Here is a 27,551-nt window from a genome sequence, read left to right on the forward strand (position 1 = left end):
TAGAAACCTCGCTGGGACAAGGGCATGGTGAGTCCCCGGCCGTACTCGGCTAAAACAAACAGAAATGGGATTGTTTGTAGAGCTCAGTGGATGGTGCTGGATCCACACGTGTGGTTCCTTGCTTTTATCCACATGTGCCCTCATAGGAAATCACTGTACATAGAATGTTTGGATGTGCGTGATCAAGTATGTATACACGCAGGGGCATGCAATGAGCTGTGTGGTGTTCAGTAAGAGCTACTGCGCATGCAGCAAGACTGCTACTCTAGCTCGCCAGACGTTGTGGAACATAACTGCTATCAGCCCAAGGCAGCATAGTGAATGGTGAAGGATCATGGGAGTTGTAGTCCACAGCACTTGGAGGGCCACTGGTTGCAGATCCCTTGTATAGACTAATTGTTGAGATCAGGATCCATCATTGGGTTAAGAATAAAAATACATAAAAAACAATAATTGGTGGGCAATAAAATTACAGCATGCAGTAATGTTTTTGACTGCATGACATATTTTTTACCCCTGGTATGTCTTGGTAAGAAATTAAGGAATGCATTTCCTTCCCTAAGAAAGGAATGAAAATGCATTTGGTTTGTCCTGCTGGTGTTACAAGAGGGAAACCAAAGCACTGAATGTGGCACTAAGCGATGAGGTGGAGTGCCAATACCGCCCCAAGTAATGCCCCCGGGGCGAGTTATAGGCCCGAGTGAAGCGAGGGCCTTAACGGTGCCCCGGGGGCATTACATCGGGGCGGTATTGGCCCACCACCGATTGGCCTATTGCCATTAGTACCCCAACCCGTTAGACCGGGGTACTAATTGCTTTTTTTTCTGTTCCGAAACACATTTTGGAACAGAAAAAAAAAAAAAAACGGCAATAAAAATGGCCGCCGCCATGGAAAGGGAAACGTAGTCCGTTTTCCCTTTCCATGGTGGCCATCAGGAGCGAACGCGCTGAGAACAGAAGTGTTCCCAGCGTGTTTGCTTCCAAGACCAGAAGAAAAAAAAGGTAAGTGGGGTCGGGAGGGCGGAAGAGAGGGGATGGGGAGGAAGGAAAAAAAAAAAAAAACGGACCGCGGTCTCCGTGGGGGACGATGGAATCCTCCAGCCGTGTGGAGGCTTGGAGCGGGGATGGCCCTGCTCCGAGTCTCTACACGGGATAGAAGGTAAGTGGGGTGGGGAGGGAGGAGGGAGGAGGGAGGAGGGAGTAGGGAGGAAAGGCTGGGAAAAAAAAAAATCTTACCTGCGTCCCCGGCGGGGGACGAAGGAAGCCTCCAGCCATGGGGAGGCTCGGAGCGGGGATTGCCCCGTTTCGAGCCTCCTCATTGGCTGAGGGGCTGACACGCCCCTTGCCGGGGACAGAGTAGCCGGCACGCACGGTGTGGACGGGAATACCGTGTGGTATGGCTCGCAAAGGAGCCAATCACCACACAGTATTCCTGTTCAGCCGCGCGTGCCGGGTACTAATGGTAGGTATCGCCCCTTTGTGCATTGTGCATTCCCCTTGACACATGAACAGGGGAATATTTTGCTCTCCAAGGCATTTAAATGCGTGTGACGCTTGTGAAGGCGGAATGCTCATTGGAATGTCTGGAAACATCTCAGTTGGGAGGAAAAAAGAGCATTCACTTGTGTCCATTTATGAGATACACATTTAGATGTCCTCTGTGAGTAAAGAGCATGGTTTATGCCCTCAAGTGAAGGGAATTGATAGATGGATCAATTACTTTTATAAGGTGCACTACACAGAGCAATTGTCTCTGGTTACATGTGATTTCATTGTATCCAAAATAATAAATCCAATTATAACTAAAACCAAAACAACGAATTCCAAAATAACAAATTCCTTTTTCATAGATTTTTAGGGGTTCCCGCCCCAAAAAAACACTATTCCAACTCGCACCGCCTTTTTTCATTTTTTTTCCAAATTCGTTATTTTGGAATTAGTTATTTTGGATGTGTTGTCATTGGATTAGTGATTTTGTGATTCTATATAATCACTGAATACCATTGCCTCTAAGTGGTGGCTTTAAATTTAAGGCTATGAGTTACATCTCAAACATACAGGTCTTTAGCTGTTCATTTAAGCTGCAAGGAGTTTCAAGCAGTGCCACCGGCAGCATACAGCGAACATTATTTATCCCCTGCATAAGTTTCAATGTCTGCTGTGTGCCATTCTACTTGAAAATCCATGCAGTTCAATTTGGCATCAAGTCTGCAGGCTGCCCAAAGAGCCAGCACCAGGAGCACGCTCCACGCTCCTCCTTGCCCCTCAGGCTGCCACCACCGTGCCAGAAACTCATTCTGCATTAATTTGAAAGTCGAGCTCATGCCGCATGTCGGTGCTCTTCTTGGGTCCTTCTGTGGCAAATTGGCGAAGAGTCAGAACGTCGACATCTCTAGCAGATTATGTACTGCTGATCTGCGACGTCGACATCTCTAGCAGATTATGTACTGCTGATCTGCGACGTCGACATCGCTAGCAGATTATGTACTGCTGATCTGCAACGTCGACATCTCTAGCAGATCATGTACTGCTGATCTGCGACGTCAACATCTCTAGCAGATTATGTACTGCTGATCTGCGACGTCGACATCTCTAGCAGATTATGTACTGCTGATTTGCGACGTCGACATCTCTAGCAGATTATGTACTGCTGATCTGCGACATTGACATCGCTAGCAGATTATGTACTGCTGATCTGCGACGTCAACATCTCTACAGATCATGTACTGCTGATCTGCGATGTCAACATCTCTAGCAGATTATGTACTGCTGATCTGCGACGTCGGCATCGCTAGCAGATTATGTACTGCTGATCTGCGACATCGCTAGCAGATTATGTACTGCTGATCTGCGACGTCGACATCTCTAGCAGATTATGTACTGCTGATCTGCGACATCGACATCGCTAGCAGATTATGTACTGCTGATCTGCGACGTCGACATCGCTAGCAGATTAAGTACTGCTGATCTTCCCACATCTGTAGGATGTGAATCTACAACCTGAAGATCTCTCTATGGTTAGGTCTTATTACACAACATGGTCTATGCTGGCTATGCCTTGTGGGAGTGGTAGTCCAAAATATTTAGAGTGCTACAGGTTGAAAACCACTGCTCTAGGAGAACATGCAGCAGTTTTCTTTGGTAGTGTGCAGAAGGAAGAGCTAGACGGAATACCCAGAGATCCTGCAGGCCGTGTCCACTCTTGATAGGTTCAGGATAAGGCGAATGGAATAATTCTGGGATACTTAAAGCTTTTGAAATCCCTCCCTTGGTAGCCCCGGGTAGAAGCAAAAAAGGCCACTGAGTCCTGAGTGAACAAATGCTCTATGAACGAAGTGGATGACAATGCTCCATTTATTGAGATAGACGTCTCTGTCTATTGACATAAGACTTAAGGGGAATGTTAACGGTGGTAATTCCGACAAAAGTCCCCATGGAGTCCTATGGAGTCCAATTAATAATGACTAACACCACTTACCACCACCTGTAATCAGGCAGTAAATTCCCCGGACCAAGTGGCGGTAACAATAATTCCGTTTGGTGGTATTCCGAAACATTTACTGGCAGAATACCGCCAAACTTGTAATGAGGCCCATTTAATGTCTAGACTCTCTCTAGCACTAGTATCCTACATGCACGTCAGTGTCCTGGAATGCCTAAAGAATGCCACAAACATGTCCATCCTCAAGAATCGATCTGTTAGCCCCAATGTTATGGCGAACTATGGAACACAACTATAAGGAGTGGGTTTTTGGTAAGAGCCCCGTTCAGCCCGGCTCTGGAATTCTGATAATGAGGGTTGTGATGTGACATGTTTTTCAGGTAATATTTGAGGAGTCTGGTCACTTGTTTCACAGATATGACAGTGATTTATTAAACACTTTAAGCCGACATGTGTTTCGACCTGACATGGGTCTTTTTCAAGGTGTGTGTATTGCAAATGTTGCCCATGGAGCTCTTGTGTAAGGGCTCTTGTTGGATAACCTGTCAGGAACAACAGAACAATGTTCCTGTGTGAAGAGTATTAAGTTTGCTAATAAAGTTTGTTTGACTTAACATTGCAGTAGGGCCTCAGCACAAAGTTGAGCGATCAGTGTGTAAATCAGGGGAATGTTGACTTCCAGAATGATGGACCACAGAATTCAGGAAAATAGCAGAGTCATAGCAGTGAAGCGGTGGAAAATTAAAGGGATGGTATGTTTTAAATCAATCCGGAGGTCGAAAGAAAATAAATGTAGTTGTTTTGGTGTTTGGCTGAAGCCAGCTGATGGATATACATTATTTAGATTTCCAAGTGGAAATATTTCTGGAATGATATCAACCCAAAAACCAATCTGGGCATCGTCAACATAGATTTTGGAAGGCTAAATTCCATGATGAGGGAGATAAACATTAAGAAAGATAAGGGATAAAGGTGAGCCCGGTGGGGTGCCACTTGTTATTCAGGGAATTTAGGAGGAAAAAGGACCCATTCTAACATTTTGGCCTTAGGTGGCTAAAACGTCGAAGAAGCATTATAGGGTGTTAATTTATATTTTAGAGTTCTGTCTTGAATGATGTGGAAGCAGAGTAAGGTCCACCATTTCAAGGGCTCCACATCCGGTCCAGGTGAATCCGCAGTTCTCTTTTCCAATGGAAAATTGGTCCCTATCCCGACAGATTGGTGCTCATCTAGAACCGAGTGTTGATATGCAGGACTGAAACTGACCTATGACGCCTTCTGAACGAGTGATGGTAGCAGGGGGTGAGGATGGAAGCACGTTGACACGTGGCATCGTATAGGAGCAGGGCTAAGCCAGGAAGGAATAGGCTCCTGCCATAATGGGAGGGGTGAGGTACTGGGGCTGGTGGTTGCAGGCTGAGACGAGTGGGACTGATGACAGCAGTGATATGGGCAGAAGGTAGCAGGGAGACATACGTGAGACAGCGTCAGCTATTGGGCTGATGGTGACAGTGATGTGGGCACCCGGGGTGGGGCCCTGGAAGCTGCTGCTGTGCCACAGGCAGCTAGGATTGGGCCTAGTACCGTACCCCCCACCCACCTTTCTGCCAGCAGCCCATTCCTTCCTGGCAGGGATGGGGAGGCGGCACTGATTGCAGTAAAGGTGAGCATGGCAGTGCATAGATGTCACTGATGGCAACCGGTGTCCGGACTGGTTGTAAATGGAGAAAGATGAAGCATTGATAAGAATGATGATAGTGAAGATGGGATCATTAGAAGCAGCTGTTGGTCTGAAGGAAGCAGGAGTGTGAATGATAGCATCAGGCAGGGGACTGATGGCAGCAGAGGTGTGGCTCCGGGCAGCAGTGTGGGGAGGGCGTTTGATGGCACTTCATCCACATTGACACATAGTGCTGCCTCTTGTTATCATGAACTTCTAAAGCATTTGCTGTGTTCTGCCATCTTCTCTGATCCTACTCCGGTGTCAGAGGATTGTGGCAGACCCACCTCGGCGCTGTAGCGAGTAGAAGGTGGATGGGAGGAAGTGGTGTGAAAGAGATGTCCCCCAGCAAGCACTGACCACCTTACTCTCTCTCTCACCTGCTTAGATAACACCTGCCGCTTTGACGACGAGAAGATCTGTGGATTCGTTCAGGATCGCATGGACAACTTTGACTGGACCCGTCAGAATGCCTTAACTCAGAACACCAAGCGGTCAGCCAACACCGGTCCAACCACCGACTTCAGCGAAACCTTAGAAGGTGAGCATTCCTTCATTGATGCTATTAACATTGTCGTTTGATTGATCACTGAGACTCTTTGTGTCTTTAACACCTGTTCTTATTCCATTACTGGGCCCACACGCTGATATTTTCCTGACCCAGAATTGTCAATTCCGATCTAGTGCCAAGACAAAGCTTCTACACGCTTGTCAGAGTAGACATCGCTATATCTTTAAACGTATTCAGTGAAAAAACTTTGTTAAAGGGATATTATGTTAAGTGGACCTAATATAACCTATGAAATGCAGTAAAAAAACATTGTTAAATGGACATTTCGGTTAAGTTTCTCCAATAAAAACCTTAGACATTCAATGAAAAAACGTTGTCAAAGGGACGCTATGGTTAAATTGCTCTAATAAAAACCTGTGAAATTCAGTGAAAAAACCTTGTTAAAGGAATGTTATGGTTGCAGGGCAAAATTTAAGAACCAACAAAATTAGGCAGTTATGGCAAGCTGTGGAACCATAACTTGCGCCGTACACTTCAGCCCTGCCCCCCCCCATATACACCACACACTTTCTCTTGGAATGGGCTGAGGCCATTGAAAACCTACAACTCCCCCCCTCCAGAATGATCATCACAGGTGGCTGGACTACCTCCCTCCCCCTAACAACTCTAGTGACCATTTACTCAACTACATGGACTGCTTGAACCCTTCCCAGCAGATCCCCTCCCCACCCAGTTGGAAAACACACCCTAAAACACGACCCCGACTCGCATCCTACTTCTGTCCAACATTAGCATCACCCCCCCCCTCTCGAGACGAGACCACTTAGTTACATTATCGCCCCTGAACAAGCCCCCTAAAACCACTCCTCCCTCTCTCCTCTCCAAGGACGACTTCTTTCCACATAGTCTATGAAAATAATTTCTTCTAACTTAGCTGAATTCCTCTCTCTCCCTCCGCCCCACGTCTCACAGACTCCCCCGCTAACCAAGAAGGCCCCTAAGAAAACAGTAGACCACCACTAATTGCAAAAAAGGCCTTCCTTCATGACCACAGCTGAGTTCTTCTGCATTTGCAAAGAGCTAATGAAACTCCCTGGCACGTGCAGAGGATCCTGCCACTTCATAAAGCCTGATGCTTAATCTGATCAATTTCCTCTCTGAAAAATGTCCCAACAGAATGTCCAGAACCAACAGAAACCTTCTAGTCCTTGCCCCATGACTCTACGTCTCACATCTCTCATACATTCTAACATTCTGAAGCACCTGGGAGGGAGATGTTGTCATGGAAAGCAGAGGAAATATGTGTTCCCATAAGGATGCATCAGGCTTAGAATTATTTTAAGCGGGAGAAAAGGAAGAATAGCATTTTTTTGTATTTGAGGAATCGGGTGCGTTGGCAGATATGGTCTATTGCTGCTTCTTCAGACCCATGTCCTCCAATGAGTGGGAAAACCATTGCTCTGCCTCTGTCATCAGCTTCATTCAAGTTGGACGATGTGGTAAAAATCGGCAGTAATGTGGCAGTAATTCCATCATTACCACATTGCCACTGCATTACCGCACCGCCCAGCTATGGGGTTGAAGGTAAGGTGGAGGTTAAATCTCAAGCAATAAAGTGGAGGTAGATCTTCCACCAAATCGCCACCGGTGGTAATTCCGACAAAAGTCCCCATGTAGTCTTATGGAATCCAATTAATGATGACTAAAACCACTTACCACCACCTGTAATCCGGTGGTAAATTCCCCTGGACCAAGTGGCGGTAACAGTAATTCTGTTTGGCGGTATTCCAGTGCATTTACTGACGGAATACCGCCAAACTTGTAATGAGGCCATTTAATGTCTAGACTCTCACTCACTAGTACTAGTATCCTACATGCACGTCAGTGTCCCGGCATGCCTAAAAAACACCACAATCATGCCCGTCCTCAAGAATCGATTTGTTCACCCCAATGTTATGGCGAACTATGGAACACAACTACAAGGGGTGGGTTTTTGGTAAGAGCTCCGTTCCCCCGGGCGATGGAATACTGATAATGAGGGTTGTGATGTGACGTGATTTTCAGGTAATATTTGAGCAGTCTTGTCACTTGTTTCACATATATGACAGTGCTTTCTTACACACTTAAAGCCGACATGTGTTTCAAGGCATGTGTATTGCACGGGAAAATGTTATTGCGCATGGAACAATTGAGTAAGGGCTCTTGTTGGATAACCTGTCAGGAACAACAGAACAATGTTCCTGTGTGAAGAGTATTTAGTTTGCTAATAAAGTTTGTTTGACTTAATATTGCCGTAGGGCCTGAGCGCAAAGGTGAGCGGCCAGTGTGTAATAAATCACTGTCATGTCTGTGAAACAAGTGGCAAGACTCCTCAGTTATTACCTGACAATTCATTTCCCATCACAACCCTCATTATAGTAAAACCAGCGCCCGAATGAACGTGGGTCTTACCAAAAACCCACTTCTAAACTCACCGAGATGGGAGAGCACCCTCTCTGAAGAGCCTCTGACCAGCAGCAGGTCCATACCTTAATCATCATGATCAGCGCGGTGATCTATATATTCTACTGCTCTACTCCCTCTCCCACAACTATAAGGACACCCGTTCATCAGTAATAACATTGAGAACATGGCAACCATGGAACCACATGAGTACATCAAATACATGAACCTTCTGCAAAAGCCTCGGCCTGGATTCAGACCCTCCAGCCGAAGAGAGTTCATGATTTTATGGATGAAGCAAGAAGAACCGGTGACGCACAGCAGTGATACCCCTGCCACTCCCATTCCCCTTTGCTTAACTGCTTCCTCTGGCACTTTGAGCCAGCAAAGCCTTCTCAGCAGGGTGGGTTCCTCCCTGGGCATCACAGACTATGCCTTGGATTCAATCACCCCTTTACTCCAGGTCAGAGTTTCTGCGTTCAGAGTGGGCTGCTTCCTCTCATCAGCTTTCCCTGTCAAATGCTGACTCCCTTTAGGATCCAGGCAGGCACCTCTGATGTGTCATGATTATGTAGAACCACTTTCTGATCTCATTGTCCCTCTCACTCAACCCATCCTGTTCCATGCTGATGTCACCCTGCCAGGTTTTAAGCTTAAGGATAACAACAATAATTGTCTCGGGAGGATAGCTCAGGGGCAACGTGCTCGCCTTGATCCCCGGGTCCGCGCTTAGAAACCTATGGGTGTTAGTTAAGTATTGTTTATTTATTTATAAAGCGCACCTAACCCTGAGGTAACTGGGCGCATGAGCTTGATACAAGGGTACAAGAACAGAGCAAGAAGAAGTACGAGCAAATGCAGAGGATGAGCCGACTAGTGGTTACAGATCAGGCAGCATACAAGAGCTACAGGTAAATACAAAGTGCGAGCCGACTAGGAGCTACAAAGTAGGCGGCGTGCAAGAATACAGTTTCAGGTACAAATACAAAGTAAGTGCTTGGGCTTGACAGAGGTTACATTTGCATGAAAAAAGCAGGTTGATGGCAAAGGTTGTTAATGAGCCTTGTTTTAAGCGTGTTATAAATAACCTATCATATCAATGGCCTATCATATCAATGGAAGTAGGTCTGCACACCTTAAAGCCTCCAAAATCGGTCCCTGCTATCCCAGTTTCTCTCCCATTCATCTGGCCTCAGACCATGGTCCTCCCACCCACCGCAGTCACGCAAGACACAAAACTCAGGATCCCCTTTTTTGATAGTCTAGCGTTCCACAAGCAAATCCATGACCTCACAACAAAACTCCAGTTCTAACTACACCTCTGAAATGCATTCATGTTGTGCAACATTGAAGTCACCAGAGCTGTTGGCCACTTGGACTACTGTAACACGCTTTACTTGGGCCTTCCCAAAATGCAGTTCTGTCTCATCCAACATGTTCAGAACAAAGCAACCAGAACGATCTGGGGTCTTAAACCCAGGGAGCATATCATGGTATCCCTCCAAACGGTCCCCTGGCTCCCAAGTAAGAAGTCCCGTTCGTTTTTTGTGTTCGCCTACTGCTTGAAAATAATTTTTACTTCCTTCACAAAGAATAGGATAGGAATAAGAACACACACCTCTGCTGGAGATACTTTTTTTGAATGGCGTCCCACTTCTACGCAGAGTGAACACAATCACCAAACCTTAGGCTTTTTAGAAAAGTACTAAAAACAAAGCTATTTAACTAAACAGTTACCATGCTGCACTGCCAAAATTGTTCCTCTGCAACCTCGGAACACCCTTCAACACTGCTAGTGAATGTCGATAATTGCTTCTGTAACAACTATTTATTACAAGAAATCCCACTAATCAGCTTCCTTCCCTTGCCGGACAGAGTGAGTCAACTTAGATGTATATGTACTTAATTTTTTGCATTCTTAAACCCAAACAAAAGGGCACTTCACCATTTAATTATCAGAAAATACACATATTTTAATATTTATCATACCAATTTGACAATTCCAATATACAACGTTAAAAATGTTCCAAACATCAATTCAACAATCAATTTTGTGTGTACATCTTTCTTCATTGCGACTAACAGCATAGAACTATATGCTTAAAAAAAACCTTTTCTATGCCTTATTGGGGTGTATTCTCTTTTATAGAAAAGACCCCGCTCTTATTTAAGCCCTTCCCAATTTCTCTGGGCCAAACGGACTGTGCCAACACTTTTATAGAAATGTGTTTCTAGGACCAGCATGGGAATATATCTTTTAAGAATAGGCAAGGCAAGTAATCCCTATTGCAAATCCTGCTGGTGCTGTCTTCAGGGCACTTAGGTTTTTGTTCATATTCTGGTTTTCACACCCTTAACGGTTTGCCGTAATGTACAATCTTTCTTTTACTGGATCTTCAATTTCTTTCCGATCGGGCTACTTCCTCTAAGTCCCGTGTGGGCACTATTACTGCCCAATGGTGTTCTCTATGTCACGAGCCAGGGTGGTCTCCCTACTAGTTTGTAGCTTAGCTCCGAGTGATCAAGTCCACTGTCTTGAAATTTCCTTTATTTCTATTGGGGGATTTTATCTCTCGTCACCCTTCATGGAACCGCCAAAAGCGTGTTCTCATGGGTACATCTATGCCGGCTGTTGTCCCGTGCACAGTGTATCTGAAGCCGGGCGTGCCGCGATGAACGTCTGCTGCTCGATAAAGCTGTAACAACTGTCATAACATGCATTAAGTGAATATTCTGTAACAGCGCCACAATGCCTGCGGGCCGCTGCCGCTTTATAAATCTAAATAAATAAATAAATTAGGCACCCTCTGAATACCTGGCAATCCATGCCCCTAAGGAACTGCTTGTACTTGATCCTTGGAATTGGGTCCTTCACCCCATTCTTTGACCTCCGAAGACCTGCCTAACTTTCCGCATGGGGGGGGTACATTCTTCTTGGGGCTCCTGTATTTTCCCAGTTTCTGGAGTTCTTTGCTGTACGGCAGGCACACTACACTCCCCGTTGACACTTGCTTTCACCTGGAGAACACTAGGCCGACACCACCACTGCATCTTTCGTATCAGGGGTGTGCCTTTCCAAACGAAGGCAACCTTCTCTCTTCCAGCGCTTACAGCTTGGTTGGGTCAGGCCTTGTGGTGATTTCTATTCCTCACCAAGAGTTTGCAGATTCCCTCAATGTTCACTGCAACCTGATGCAGACAAGCTGCTTCCCACCCCAAGAACCTATCATTCAATGAGCCATTGTGTTCTTTTGTGTCCAGAGTTCTGTTCCATTCCATGATGTCCAACCAATGTGCCATGTGCCTGTAATGCCAGCACCTTGGTATTCCTGTAGAGGTTAGCAGCCCGTACAGGATGTTGATGGTCAATGGACTGGGAAATTCTCCTATATCATGATGTTTGAGGACCTGAGCTGTTCTAAGAAGACCAACATGTCTTCTTAACACCCAGTTTTTGAAAAAAGGGGGGTAATGGGTCCCTCTTTTTTGATGAGGGGGGCCTAAGTAATGAGGGGATTGGCAATTTGAGAAAGCCTAAGCCTAAATTCCTTCCTTTCTCAAATTCGTAACACCCAGGCCATTACACCGCCCCTCGTGCCACCTGACTCACTAGACGTCGCCCGCCCCTTCCTGACACCCAGTACAGCTGTACCCTCCTTTGTCCCTCTCTGTATCCTACCCCTGCTGTATATCTGTTCTATTGTTACCACTGAAAATCACTCCGCTATGCATTTGTACTGCTGTATACCTCTGTAAAGCACTCCATTGCTTCTCGAAGCTAGGTCCGCACTCAATAAATACAATAGTAATAATAATATTAATAATAATATTAATATTAATAATAAATCATGTCCTGCTAATCCCTCATCAACCCATCCAACTTCCAGAGGTCCATTGAATAAGGTTACTCTACAATCCTTTCCTATATTGTATCGCCCAGGCGAGAATCCGAATGTGGGCCTTCCCTAACGTCTAAACACTTTGGTCATGCATTTCTGGGGCCACAAACAACATGGCATGAACTTTTAAAAATCTGTAAGGAACGTGTCAATCCTACTGCAGTAACCATTTGTCGTCTTCCTTCACAGGCCCTCTTTACGTCTCTGGCCTCCCATTTCACAACTAAAACCCACAACATCCTGCCTTCTCTTTCCTCTATTCCTTTCCCTCCTCGGCTTGCACACATGCCTCCCTTGGCTGCCCTCTCTCCTATCCCCCTGCTACTCTCCTCCTTCTCACCCATAGCAGCGAATAAGGTCACCAAAACAGTTAGCTCTATATAGATCTTCTCCAAACAGGTGCTTCCCTGCTCCTCTAAAATGATCAAGGACAACATTGCCTCTCTTGTGCCCTCCTTGGCTGAGTTCTGCAACCACTCTTTTGCCACTGGCTCCTTCCCTTCACCCCTCAAGCACTCCCTTGTGCACCACCTCCAAATAAGCCATCTGCGGACCCTTCCTGACAGGCTAACTACTGCCCTATCTCCACTAACCCCTTCTTGGTTCAACTCTTGGAGAAGTTGGTCATCTCCCAACCAATCCTTCACACTGGATCTGTTGGTTGTCTCCACGATCACCAGTCTGGTTTCAGAGCAGCCAGAGGAACGGAAACTGCTCTCCTGAACACCCGTGATGACGTTTTCTCAAATCTTAACTCTAACTCCCCTTTCATTCTCTTTCTCCACGATCTGTCTTCTGCCTTTGACACAGTCAATCATCCCACCCTCATAAATCGGCTCTGTGATACCCTTGGCATTACGGACCTGGCACTGGACTGGCAGACCTCTTTCCTTTCGAATCGGCCCTCCCAAGTACACGGTCATTTTCTCTCCTCCGCCTCACTCTGTACTGGCAGCATCCTTCAGGGCTCTATCCTCTCGCCCTGGCATTTCAATATTTACCTGGCCCCTTTGGCCCACTTGAACTCCACCTTCTCTCCTCATTTCCAGTGTTACGCTGATGACACACAGCGCTCCTTTAAGCTTCCCTCCTCTACCTCCTCTCTTTCCTCTCTCATTCCCAATTGTCTGACTGCTACTCAGGCATGGTGTGCTGCTATCAATCTATGCCTTAATGCTAGTAAGACTGATATCCTTCTCCTTGGGACCACAGCTCCCTCATTCCCTCCTACTGTCTGGCCGCCCTCCTTGGGCCCCCTCCCTTCACCCTTGTGTGAAGCAAAAAATATGGTTGTCATCTTTGACTCCTCGCTCTCCTTCTCTCCTCATATTGCTGAACTCGCCAAAAAGGACTACTTTCAGCTTCACCTCCTCAGTGGCATTCACCCTATCCTCGCCTTCACCCAGAACAGAAACTCAATGTCTCCAGAGCTTTGGTTCTCTCCAGACTGGACTACTGCAACAGCCTATTTGTTAATCAGTCTCTCTCCTCCCTCCACCCTCTTCAACTAATCCAGAATAGGACTGGAAGACCTATCCTTGGCCTCAGGCCCATGGGCCGCATCTCTCCAGCCCTAAAAGCTCTCCACTGTCTCCAGGTGGCTGCAAGGATCAAATTCAAGACCCTCTGCATCTTCCCAAGGTTTATGGGGCTTGGGACCTCACTACATCCAGCTTTCTCTCCCCAAATACCTCCCTGCTAGAGTCCTTCAGTCCTCTAGCTCAAACTCTCTGTAGAGCGACATTTCTCTAAGCAGATAGTGGGGGTTAGATCTCTTTCGTCTGCAGGAGCCTCCCTCTGGCAAGCCTCCCTGCCCTCTCCCTCTTGAGCCGGATCTCCTTAAGTTCCAGAAGCTTCTCAAGGCCTTCCTTTTCTCCTGCTCCTTCCCTCTCCCCCTCCCTTACTAACTCTCCACCTGCCATTTGCAACTGGTTGCCTCTGTCCCATATGAGTCTTAATGCGGCCAGGCCCTCCTTCTACCAGCCTTCCTCTGCATCCTACCAGCACTTGCCCTCGGGCAACCTTCCATGACTAGCCTTTAAGTCTGGTCCACTCCCCTCCCTCGCACTAGTTGACGCCCACTCCTGCTTCCCCTGGCCCTTTCCCTTCTGGGCTCCCTCTTTACATTTGCCCAGCCCCTGGGGCCCCCCTCTTCCTGTACTTTCTTCTCTTTTCCCTATTCCTTCCCTCACCCTATCTGCCCCCTCCCCCGTGCACTTAGTGTTACTGTGCCTGCACAATCTGAATCTCACAAGGCCTAATAGGACTGTTATTGTTTTTTTCTCCCCTGTCTCCCCCTCCCCCTTCTGTCTTGTGGTGCCTGGAAACATGATCCGAACCTCACAAGGCCTAATAGGACCATTATTGTTGTTTTCTCCCCTTCCTCCCCCCACACCCCTTTTGTCTTGTGGCACCTAGAAACACTTGCTGCTGTATAGGCGCTATATAAATAAATAAATAAATAAATAAATAAATAAATAAATAGAATGAATGCTACAGTCTTCTCGCTTGCGCTCTTAGGAAGACCTACCTCTCGCCAGGAAACATCTCCATGGGAGAGGCTCTGTGACCTGGCCCATGCACTCTCCCACCTGCAGCACTGCTGCATTTAGTACCTAGGGTTATGAAAAAGAGCGAATTAAAGGCTTCCAGACTTTGAAGGCATGCATACTCTGCTGCTGCCGCCATCGTTTGCCCGTCGTTGCATTGGTGCTTTTACATCAGGATGCATTTGCAGTGATGTACATGCATCATTGCGGGGGCATAATTTATTTCCAAAGTGCATATACTAATAAGATGTGTTGGGGGCTAAGGGATATAGTTAGAAATGATACACGAACAGCAGGGCATTTACATCAGTGCAATGTGACTGCACCAATGGAAAGGCATGAAACTCTGGCATCATATCGCTCCTCCACAAGAGCATGCTTGGACTCCAAGCTCATTCATAGCTTTGCTCCATCCACGCAGCTGTCCACAATTCTAGTCCTGCTAATCTTAAAGGAGAATCCACATTATAATTAGTAGGGTATTCGCTGAGCACGGGCCTAGCTTCAGGGAGCTTCAGGCTTGACAAGTCATGGGGTGGTGCACAGCGAGGGAAGCAGATTGCAAGGGGGAGCTGTGAGCCAAGAGCAGTGGGGCAATTTGCCAGCAGCGGAATCTACAAGCAAGTAGCAGAGGAAGCATGCAGACTTCCCGGTTCATGTGATGTCCAGTTTAAGTGTATGCTTGATTCTTCGACCCTGCCAACCCCACACCCTGCTTACTTCTGCAGGAGTCTGTCCTGATACCATCACCGTCTTGTGGCCAATGCAGGATTGGACTTTTATGGACTTCATTGATTCACGGTGCGTCACCCTTTCTCATGGTGGCCTTGAATCATGCTGTTCCCATCTTCATCTTGTATCCTGGCTTGCAACATTATGTGTTACTACTGACTTCTGCAATTGTATTCGCTCTCCACTCTTGCTTCTCCACTCTTGCTTCTCCACTCTTTTTCACTGCTTACTCTCTGTTCTCTCCTCATTTATCTTCTCCCTTTTCCTATCTCCTCCCCTTACTTTCTTCTATGCACTTACTCTATCAGAATTGTCCCTGGACCTAGTATGATAGCAACCTCATCTGTCTCCTCCCCTCTTCCCTTACTTGTCCCCCCATCCCTTACAGCACTATCTGAAATGTCATCAGGCCTATTACAACAGTCGCTTGTTTTGTTCCTCCCCTCCCTTTCTGCACCCCTCTCCCTCACCTTTTGTTTTCTCCAGCTTTACCAGAAATGTTGTCAGGCCTAGTACGGTAGTCGCCTGTATGTTTCCATTTCCTTCCCACTCTCCCCCTCCCTGCCTTATCTATGTCATAGCTCTTGCACTATTTGAAATGTCGTCAGGCTTAGTATGATAGTTAATTTCACATCCTTACTGTGGCTGTAAGAATGTCATTGTATTTTCCTTTTTTCACTCCCTTGTCTTGAAGCGCTTTGAAACACATTGTGTATAGGCACGCATATAAATAGACTATAGTATCATATCATATGCAGCTCTCAGCCTGAGATGTATAACGTTGCTATGATTGGCCCTGTCCTGAGCACCCTTCAGTCAGACGCAGAAATCTAACCCTAAAACCGCCATCAGTCCTCTCTTTATTTCTGAAATCAGCCGTTAGCCTTCTTTGCCTCACAGGTCCTTTGAACTAGTCTCTCCGCTGCTTATTTCATTGTATCCCCTGATTTCTGAAGGGAGAAGTCACCCTATTTACATAAAAAGCAGTTCAGCAATTCTGATTATAGCCACGGTCGGACCTTGAGTAGAGGCATCCATCACCAAGCAGCTTCCTAGCTAGGTAAGGGCCTGTGGACCACGCTAAAGGTCTCGAGGTAAGGGCCTGTGGACCACGCTAAAGGTCTCAAGCGAAGTGGGAGGAGGCTCCTGTCACAATGACCTTGCGTGTAAGCCGGCATGGCAGGAGTATTTAGCTATTAGCATCCCAGCATGATATTCAGGGCGCCAATAGTTCTGGTTTTGTACACGCTAAATGGTGTCATGCGTAGAATGTGCTGGCGGTCTCTAATGTAAATAGAAACTACAAATCAGAGCGGCCACCATGGAAACGGTTAAGGGAACCGCATGGACCTTCTCGTCCATTTCCGTAGGTGGCCACTGACCAGGAGAAGTGGGCGAGAGAAAGGCGCGCAGTCGCGAGAGGAGGAGGGGTGCGATATGGGGCCTGCAGAGGGGCCACATAGGAGTATGGAGACTGCTGCAGGAAACTGGGCCGCACACAGCACTGATCTGAGGGCTTGGAATACATCCCATTGCTACATGTTAATGCCTTCTTTCCTGCCTTCCTTCCGAATCCTCTGATTGGGTGAGGCACGGCACCGCCTGGCTGCTTAGGGGTACACCATCTTTTATCATAGCTCAAGTGATAGCTTGCATAAACAACTGAATAAAATGATGAATGCCAACCACCCGCCACATATGGATGGAGTAGCCTTGGCTAGCCGCTGCTGCGCACCGACTGGACTGGGAATATTTTTGGGCCAGACTTGAAGGGATGCACAAACGACTGCCTGCCCCGCATACTGAAAGGTGTCACGTAGGTGGCCCAGGCCGAACTTGGGTAAGGTCATGAATGTGAGTGGATGCCATGTGTGAAGGGGACTGTGAGAATCGGACGGCCCCAGATCAGGACAGAGACGCAGAAATTCTCCCGCACCCTGCCTGGAAAGAACACGGAAATTTAGCGCCTCACTTCTGGACAGCAATGCCAACTAACCAATCCACTAACAATTTCAACCCTCTGCATATACCTCTCAAACTCTAACCTAACACAACCCCAAGCCTACAACACAGCAATCTGCACAAACTTCACTACACTGCAACAACAAAACAAACCACACTTAGACTAGCACAACAGCACACAACGACGACCAACCGTAAAACACCCCAAGCCCAGGCAACGGACCCACCGGGCTGACGCTGCCAACAGTACATCACTGCTCTCTTGCACTTTTCCAGCTTATTCCCACTAACTCACCCCCCCCCCTCCCTTTTTTCAGAGCCGCCAGAGCGCCAGGGGACCACTCTGGTGGTGATAGTGCGAGGTACAAATATCCTTTAACATTAACATTAACATAATGACCCCTTGCGAGGTCTATTAGCACATTATGGTACTAGAAATTAATGTTTAGAGTTTTGGTGGCGAAGTTAGGAAAAGGTTAGTTTACTAATGAGGAAGTAAATTGACCAACACAGTAAATTAAATGTGGATTTATTTTGTAATATTTAAATAACATGGTCTTTATAAGTTTAGCATTTCAACTGCAAACTGGAGTGGGTTTAACATTAACATGCATTAGGGATCATGTCAAAATAAACGTGAACAGTGAAAGCATTTTCTTACGTTTTAGCTGTGCCTCTGGTATATCTAATAAGATGTGGCATTGAAAAAACAGGTGCTCCTAGAGAGGAAGTGTGTTGTTGAAAGTTATATTTCCTGGAAATTGCATTATGGTTTCCCTGTCTGCTTTTAAAGTCAGACTGCTTGAAATGCAGGCAATACTAGTAGTTATTGACTGCACTCTGAACGTTCTGATTTGCTGAGAGGCAGTCAATAATATTCTCCATGTACTAACAGTCGTTTATTGAAAATCAGCTAGCATTCTGCCTTTGCCACTTTCGGTAGCAATCTCTGTTAATATGCTGCTGACTTCTGATTTCAAAAGGGGAGTTAGTAAAAAAAAGCATGCAATGTCTTGTCATCGGGGGCAAATGATCATGTGATGTCTCTTCCTGTGATGTTAATGGCTACGTGATTTCATTTCTGGCCTCCCAGCATGGTGGGAGAAGTCTGCATCCTACTGAGCGAAGGATCCCATTTGACCGGTGATGGGTACAATTGTTTGCGCCTGACCCCGCCTCTTGTTTCCCGCAGGTTATTACATGTTCATTGAAGCTTCTCGTCCGCGGGTGTCTGGAGACAAAGCCAGGCTGATCAGCCCTCTGTACAATGTGACCGGAAAGCCGCCACAATACCGCTCCGCCTACTGTGTCTCTTTCTACTACCACATGTATGGGAAGCACATAGGTGAGTACCGCTGGCAAGAGCTCCACTTATTGGGTCACAGTAAGCTCTGTGGGAGTGTGCAGAGTGACCGCCAGGTGGGTGCTGGCCATGATTTCGCATGCTTTACGTTCAATGGATGCCGGCTAACATGGATGTGAAAGTAGTGGTTGGTCCATTTGCATTAGAATGGCCAACAAAGAGATCCTGGAGGATGCAGGATGCAAGGGTTGTGCAAGGTTGAGATGCAATGGGGCAGTAACATAAGGTGTCCCATTCCTGTTTATGCGCAATGATCTGGAAAGTTTGTTGTAAGCGATTGCAGGCAATGCAAGTACATTGGTGCGGCTTATGACGGTTGTCCAACTCCGGGCCTTGTGGGCCGAAATCCTGGCAGGTTTTAAAAATGTCCCTCATTAACATGTATAAGGAAAAATGTGCATACATTTAGAATTAGTGTATGCAAATGTATCTCATGAATATTAATGAGGGTTATCCTGAAAAAATGACATGGATTTGGGCCTCCAGGCCTGGATTTGGACCACCCAACAACCCAAACATAATGTCCCAAGGCAAAGATGAATTTGTGAAAATCAAGAAGTGACCGTAAAAATGTATACATTAATGTGTTCAATGGCAAACGTAAATAGATTAAAAATAAAGACTGGGGCAATAAACCAATTAACCATAAAGAAATTAAAATTGTAGGTGTAATAACACACATCATTTACAAATAGAGAAAACACTGCTGCAGTAAAAAACGTAACATATTGTGATTAAAAAGTGACCATTATATTTTAGTGCACGGAACACTGTACCAGCCAGCCACGCTGGCACCCAATCCTACTAAAAGTGCCTTCATTAGAGTAACAACACCCAGCAGAGTCTCCTTTAGCCACTCCAGCATGCCCATCCTAAAAGCTTTGTGTTAAAGAGTTTTACTTTGTGTAGCGGTAGTTGTTGTTTTTTTAACACATATGTTAGTTGTTTAATGGTTCGAATTTAACATCTTAACTCATCTCGAGTGCTCACTGTTTGATTTCAAGGATGTTGCATGAATTACAAACTTTTTAGGAAATAGGGCGGCGTTGGGATTCGTATTTTTGTTTTGTGGGGGTATTTTGGGAAGAGATCGTTTTTTACTTCTTCATTTTTACCGGGGTTTAATTTGGATGGGCTGTGTTTAGCGTGTAATTAACGTATATGTTGGCAGACTTTGTCAAAGTGCAGCGGCAGGTCGGCGCGATGTGCTGGGCTGATATCCAGTGGGGTATATTGCCACAATTGAGTTCAATATATTCTCAGATCTCTACAACATTTAGACCTCTAATCCAGGAGTCTGAAACCTTAGGCTCTCCAGATTTTTTGAACTACAACTCCCATCATCCCTAGCCAGCATAGTCAATGATGAATGAACATGGGAGTGACAGTCTAAAACATCTGACGAGTAAAGGTTTGCCGACCCCTGATCTAATCGTTAAATCTAGCTGTAATCTCCCTTTCTAGTTTTGTCAGATCTTTCGTGAAGCATACTACATTTTCAGATTTTCCCCTCGTCCCACGATCAATTCATATATTCCCAGGAAATGGGATTTACCTGGGAAACATTCATGTCCTGCTGGAATCCATGCAGATCCCTGAGGCATGATGACATATGCATGCACACATCTGGTGTCTGTAGCTAGAATACCCTGGTTTATATCGTGTTTCCAGGCACTACATGGAGAGGTTCCTGTGCTCTCGGTGTGTCTTGAAATACATGTGATGGTCCCCACATGTTTCTACCCCGCATTGGTGATCTGCACCCAGTGTGATAGCTTTTTAAGTTCACTGTTGCATTTCTGAGCACTGATCAATCTCTTCTCTTCTTTTGTGGCACTTCAGGAAGAACTGTGTAGATTGTGGGTCGTCTTGTGGATTTGATCTTTGCCATGACTTTACCCCTCAGGTTTGGGGCACACCGACGTGATCCTTTGGTTATGGCCGCACTGTGTCCCCACGATTCCTCCCAATGACCTTTCAGTTCAGGTGCAAATCTGCTTCATTTACTGCTCCCCGCCGTTTCCATGATGGATTCCATAACCAAAATGGAGGCACGAAGAGGAAAAGACATAGAAAGAGGCGTGATCCTTGCAATGATATGAGGAAGGGACCATGCACAAATGTTTTGAGGAGATGAGTAAGTGCGCCACAACAGGGAGCATGAGCAGCTCAGACAAGTGGACCGGGCGGAGTGATTGATGGGAGAGCATTTGCGGCAGACTTCCAACAACAAATGAAAGCACCGGGCAGACCACCACCAAGGTCACTCCGAACCGCTCCCACATGAGTTGTGGAGTTTTCAGTGCCGTTATTACGGAAAGCAACCCCCCTGCTTTTTTTCCATCAGCAGGTGGTTTGTTGGCAGTGGAAGTGAACACACTGTAAGACGTGGGGAGTGGGTGTGTGGCAGGGATTTTGGATAGTGGGGATGTGTGTATAACTATGGGGGGGTTGAAGATGCCCTATTTGCTGCTGTTGATTTTCTACTGCACCCTAAGCATGAGGAAATCTGCACAATGCAGCCTGCACATAGCCTGGGTCAAAGAACAGCTACGAGCAGCCACTACTGGTCCACGCTGCGGTTTGAGGGACCACAATCAGAGAATCCAGTCAAAAACCAGTAACTACGATAGGAAGAGATGCCATGACACAAAGAATCACCGTTACAGACCACAGACATCTGATCACTACTAGAGCAGGAGGACCCTGTATGCCAGGGACCACCTGGAAATACCCCGCGTGAAAATCCTCCATGTGTACCACGCATGAAGATCCCCCATTCGTAGCGCAGGAGGAAAAGTGGCCGCAGCAACCAATTGGGAAAATTGACAAGAATGAATCAAACACAAAAGAAGGGATTATTTTAGTATATGGGTGCTGAGAAGCGGCCAGGGAGCCAGGTGAGTGGCAGAGCTGTTGCATATTTGACTACTATGCCCTGCATGTGGAATTATGTCTCAGTGTGCAGGGATGATACTGTGTGTGCATCGCAAATGCCGACATTGCGGATGCCGGTTCAACACTACCTTCTGATTTGGGAACGCGTGAGCCCACTATTAGCAAAGTAGGGGATACATTAAAGCGTGCGGGTCCTGTGCATCAGCTCCAAGGTAGGGTGCAACGCCTCTCTGTGGGATCCCAGTGCCAGCCCCCCTCCACTGATTTCCTGGCTGCTGCTTGTGCCATGACCAGCCCCACTACCACTGGCAAGGCTTCCAAGTGTGATCCCAATCATTCATAAAATGGTCTCCTTCTGAAAGGAGAGGCTGCTGAGGCCTTATAGCAAAGATAGTGCCTCGGCTGATTCAAGGGTGCTGGTGTCATCTGATATATACCAAGTGCCTCAGTGAGGTGAGGCACAGTCCAGTGAGCACCTGGACCTGACGTCATGCCTCGGGTGACGACATGGGACCGACGCCCAAAATAAGTGGAGAAAAAATAATATGTGTTCTATCTTCTGACGTCTGTAGAAGCTGACACTTAAAATACAACATCACAATTAAAGGATAAAGTTGTAAAAAAAACAAAAAGACATATTTATTAGTGAGAATGTAATATGTCACATACCTGCAGAAGCGGCCAGAAGCAGAGAGGATTGGCAGCGTTATTTGGGGCACGCGCGGCAATCACAGAATAGGATAAGGGTGCAGAGATCTGTGGTGTTCACCTATTATACAAGCCCAGGACCAACCTCATCAGGTCCCCACCCCGCCACTTTGATCTGTCACGCCACAGGTCACCACTTTCTCTTCTGAACGACCATCAGCGCATGCAATTCCAATTCCTTGTTTATTCTCTTTTATGAAGACGTTTTCAGGAAAACAGCATCACAGAAAGAGATTAAAAAATTGGACCAGCAAAATTAATTGTAACTTCAATCTTTTTATAATTTTTAAAACAACGCAGCCCTCAGAAACATTAAAAGGGCGTGCACGACCATCCACACATATCAAACAGTGATGGGAATCTTTGGGAGCGAGCCAGAATGAGGACATTCTCTAGGCGTATTGAAACTTGTTTTCCCTCATTGATTAGGGTGTCCAGGCATCCCCCAAGAGTGCACCAACTACAGTCCTTCTTCTCTAGATGAAATTAGATGCGAATTCGATCCCCAAAATCGGGGCAGTTTGTGGACAACAAGTTGATCCACACAAATCAAGTCGGGTTTATTAGGTGACGAAATGGCAACTCCAACAGCAGGAAGATTGTCAACATTAGGCACCGCACTGGGGGGGGGGGGAGGGGTGGAAGCTGGAGCGCAGCCTGCTGGCGAGCCTTGGCCCCAAAAAAACCTTCGATAATGTAGGCTTGGACGAAGCGTTCGCAGTCATGTAAATGATGAATCTGGGGGCCCGGATTTCACAGAAAGTACCAACGCTCTATGAGCAACTTGAATGGCAGCCCTTTCCTCGTCTCAGGAGGATAGCTCAGTGGCAACGCGAGAGCAACACAGGTTCGATCCCCACGTCCGTATTTAGAAACCTCTGGGTGTTAAGCATGTTATAAATAACCAATTACAATGTGTTCTTTATAATGAAATGTGGTCAGTGGTTCTGTGTGATTTTACTGAATAAAACATTTTTTAGGACATTTTAACAAAACATAAAAAAAGAAAAAATATCGATTTTTTTTTTTTTGTGGGGGTCCTCTCTTCCAAATCACCTGCTTCCACGTGTTTAAAACCCCACTACAACCCCCTCTCCACCATATTTAACCCCTTACTCCACCGCTACATATTTTTATTTTTAAATTGTGTATTTTATCGTTATTTTTTATTCATTAAAGTCACTGGATACTGTGGTCAGTCGCATTAAAAAAAACACTACAAAATGTCAGTAGATTATTGTTTATGCCGTTAGATCTGATCCATTCACAAAGCTCACTTCTCATTTTGACTTGGAGATGAAAACAAGATGGGACTCTTCTGCATTCCCTCTTCTACTTCTGGGGAGAGAACAACACCCCTCACAAGCAATTGGGTCTGCCAGCAACAGCCAAAATGGTGTAGATTCTTTTCTCTGGGTACCGGGAGGGCAAAGGATCTTGACAAGATAATCAAGAATATTGAGGTCCAAGTTACAATTATTCAATTTCCTAACACAAGTTCAGGATTCAGTATGTGCAGATTTCATTAGGTTTTAGCAGAAGATAACCTTTTCTTAAAATCCTTCAGGGCTACCAAAGCATTTAAGACACGACACCCAGAGCGAAGCCGCCAGCATCCAGATGTCACTTGATGGAAAATATTGTATTTTCATAAAGTACGCTCATACAACAAGTTCAGAAAATAAAAGACGTTACCATGGGATATGGACCTCTACATTTCTGTCTTGCTGCATTAAGTGCCTGTCAATGCTGATGCGGGTCTAACACACATCTTTTGCAATTTGTGACATTTGTTTATCACTTCAATGCTTGTTTTACCTCTATTATTCTTACTCCTTAGTTCAGGTCCATAGAAGCTTTTTAGAGTTTTATCACAGGCGGAATCGAGCTTGGGACTGATCCTGCCTCAAGTTTTAATAAGTCTCCCGAGCAGGAACCAATTTTGGTTCTTACTGCTTTCAATTAAATGACTCTCTCAACTAGCATTAACTTCCTAGCATTTCTAAATCAGCTAATCTCATTTACCATAGGGGTGGGGGGAGGGTTTCAGGTTGCCGTGGGTAATAAGCACATTTTGAGGGACTTTCTGAAGGAGGGATAGTTGTCAATGCAGCAAATGGAGAGTGGAAGGCCATTGCAATTCCGGGTGGAGGGGGCTTGGACCGAGTAAAATGATCCTCCCAATTTGGTGTAGTTGTAATGGGGGATAACCAGCATAAGAGCAAAACCAGACCTGAGATTTCTGGTGGGTTGATAGCATGTGAGCTTATGCTGAAGGAAATAAGGAATTCTGTCTAGTGTTATGAAGCGTGTCGTGAGTGATGCACATGGCTTTAAAGGCCGTCCGTCGGCCGACAGGGAGCCAGTGTAGTGCTATAAGTGCCAGGCTAATATGTTCTCTTGATGAGAGGTAAAGGAGGAGACGGGCAGCCGAGTTTTGGATTCTTTGGAGCGGCCTGAGCTGGTATGCCAGAGCACCTAAGTAAAAAGAGGTTTACATAGTCTATTCGGGAGGTGATGGTGGCGAGGATTGCAGAGACTCTGTGTGCGTACGAGAGGTGCAGGAAGATTTGCCTGAGGATGCGTAGGTGGACTGGGCAGGTACTGGACATGGATTTGATGTTGTGGGAGAGTGATAGATTTGAGTCCCGCATGCATCTGAGATTTCTTTACAAAAGTGGATGTTGCAGCAGCGGGTCCTCGGTAGTGTGGCCAGAGGTCGGGTTCGGGAAGGAGAGAGGATTTTCCACATATTAGGGTTTCCGGTTTGCCAGTTTTGTGGAAGAGTTGGTTGGCTGTCATCCAATGGTCAATTTCAGAAAGGAAGGTGGAGGGGTCAGCGCAGGTGGAGGCTATCATCTTAGGGATCATGAGAATGATTGGTGTCATCTGCATAATTATAGCAGATAAGGTTAAGAGAGCTGACGCGTGCAAGGAGTGAGCAAAGGTAGATATTGGAGGGGAGACAGGAAGGCTCCCTGTGGGAATCCTTTTGGAACAGGACAACTGAAGTAGGCAACGGGGAGAGGAGCATAATTTGCGAGCAGTTCAAAAGGAAGGAGGAGATCCATGTTAGAGCAGAGTAATGGATCCCTAAGGATTGCAGCCTGTCTGCAAGTATGGTGCGGTCAGTGGTGTCGAAGGCGGCAGAGGATGAGTGCGGCTCATTCATCTGGGTATGCTGTTCTTTTAAGTTATCCCAATCCGTCAAAAGTGAGGACTCATTTCCTCAGAGGGGTCTGAAGCTCGTTTGGGCTGGGTCAAGTAGATTGTTGGTTTCTGTGATGAGGCAGAGCTGTTTGTACGCATTGAGGTCCAAGAGTTTGGCAATGAAATGGTTGTAAGAAATAGGGCGATAGTTGGATGGGAGAAGAGGCTCAAAATATGGATTTTTGACAAGAGGTTTGACGCAAGAAGGTTTGAAGCCCTGCAGGAAGATACCCGAGGAGAGGGACTGGTTAAAAATTGTCTGCTGCCTGTACATGTTGTCGTTAGGATGTTCTTAAGAAGGGTGGGGAGTACAGGGCTCTCCGGGGGAGTCTAAAGATCGGCTTTGTGCTAGAAGTTTGAGGAACTCAGAGTGTGAAATGGGGGTGAAAGAGGAGAGAACCGGCATAGAGGGAGGAGTAGGGCTGGGACTGGGTGGGTAATCAGAAGAGGCGGGCGCCAAAGCTAGTTTGGAGAGGATGGAACGGTGTACATCTATAGCAATATTGTGAAAGTGGCCGGACAGAGCATTGCAGAATGATTTGGAGTTAGGGGACCAGGGGGTTGAGCAGAATGGCGCCTTGAATTATCTGATTTTGTGCAGTTCTTGGCTAAGGTTATGGGAGTTGGAGATTCGGTTCCCATAGAAGGTTTTTTGGGCTTTTCTAATTTCTGACCGGTAGGCCCTGGTCAGTCTTGGAAGAGAGGTTTTGTTTTGAATGGTGGGATTTCCCAGTCGGTGCTTGATGGTTTTGAGCGATTTGACTTGGGCTGTGTACCACTTGGAATTGGTGCCCAGTCTCTGAGAGGTACTTCTCATTGGAGTGATGGGGAGGCGGGTGCTGGAGAGCCATGGTTCAATGGAGGGGGGGCTTCCTGGAGTGAGTGTGCAGGGAGTGAGTTTAGAATGGAGCTGACGAGATCAGAGTTAATAGTGACTATATTCCAGAGAGGGACGAGGAAGAGAGAGGGTGGAGAGGGAAGGTTGGTATCATGGGAGCAGGGGTTTGTGGGTGCAAGGCGGGAGAAGATCGCTCATGCAACCAATGTGTTTGAACCACACTAGAGCAACAGTTTACATCCTTTTCCCAGTCATACAACAAATAACAATCTAGTTTCCTAGACCTTAAAGGAATGGTTCGGTCAGAAATAAATGTTGTCCCTATGGGTCGGCCATGTGTTTTTAAGCCTAAGTCGGTCGATATTAGAAACATTTCCTATGGACCTTACCCGAGTTTTTGTCCATTAAACACACGCGAAAACAGGCAGTCGGGTGCCGCCATTTTGTGATAATCTTATCACTTGCCGCATCGCCCTGTGTGATCTGCTTTTGCGGCACTAAATCATATCCCCCGCCCCTGCGCCTGACATTATCAAAACATTCATATTCCCCGCCTCTCTCTGTGACGTTACTGTGCTGCATAGGCAAACGCGCCCAGTCGTCTTCTACGCGACTTCACACAGAACCCGGAAACCAACACAGATCAACTCACAACACAGTGCGCCACAATTCGGAATATGAAACTGTACTTTAAAATCAAACAGCAAGATTGTACATTTGGTAAAGTACATTTATTTGACATTAAATGTTTAGAGAATATTCAGCAATTGGCATATTAAATCGGAATGGAATTTTTTTTCTTTGCTCTCGATCCGCAAATCCGCTAAAGTTTATCGTGAGTCACGCGCTGTTCCTTTATGGTACACAGGGTGTTGGTTTTCGTTAAAAGAAGCACTTTGGTCGCACGGTGAATCGCAAGGCTGTTCCAACAACTAGGCACTAGGCCACCGTAAAGGTTGATATGTTGCTTCTAGCCGCTAGTACTGCGTAAGGGCATATGGGCCCTTGGCGATCGTCCCATAAAATAGTCAAGGTAGTGCAGTTGTTTACAAGAAGCTGCAACTGGCGATTGAAGAATCTGTCGGCCGGGGTCTGGAATAGGTGGCAGTCACAGTACGGTAGAATGTACCTGTTTTGAAAACATAAAAATTGAAATTAGTCTCGCCAGCCGATCTTTATTACTATTATTCATTTTATTTATTAGGGCCGAGGTGAAACTTTTTGGTTGCGAGGATGGTGCAATGGAGTATGTTCGGCTCTAAAAGCAATGCGAAAAC

At 46.3% G+C, this 27,551-nt stretch overlaps 1 protein-coding gene across 2 annotated transcripts in view; it reads left to right on the forward strand.

Annotated features, from left to right (window-relative positions):
* Positions 1 to 27,551, forward strand: part of MDGA1 (MAM domain containing glycosylphosphatidylinositol anchor 1) — a 1,353,685-nt gene that overhangs the window by 1,157,381 nt on the left and 168,753 nt on the right. For both annotated transcript variants that reach the window (XM_069608760.1, XM_069608761.1), the window contains exons 13-14: positions 5,551 to 5,703; positions 18,450 to 18,602. In XM_069608760.1, the coding sequence (XP_069464861.1) occupies positions 5,551 to 5,703; positions 18,450 to 18,602 (306 nt within the window). The remainder of the gene's footprint in view (positions 1 to 5,550; positions 5,704 to 18,449; positions 18,603 to 27,551) is intronic.

This window comes from Ambystoma mexicanum, chromosome 4q (assembly GCF_040938575.1).
Source record: "Ambystoma mexicanum isolate Mex_15411 chromosome 4q, UKY_AmexF1_1, whole genome shotgun sequence".
NCBI classification, from domain to species: Eukaryota; Metazoa; Chordata; class Amphibia; order Caudata; family Ambystomatidae; genus Ambystoma; species Ambystoma mexicanum.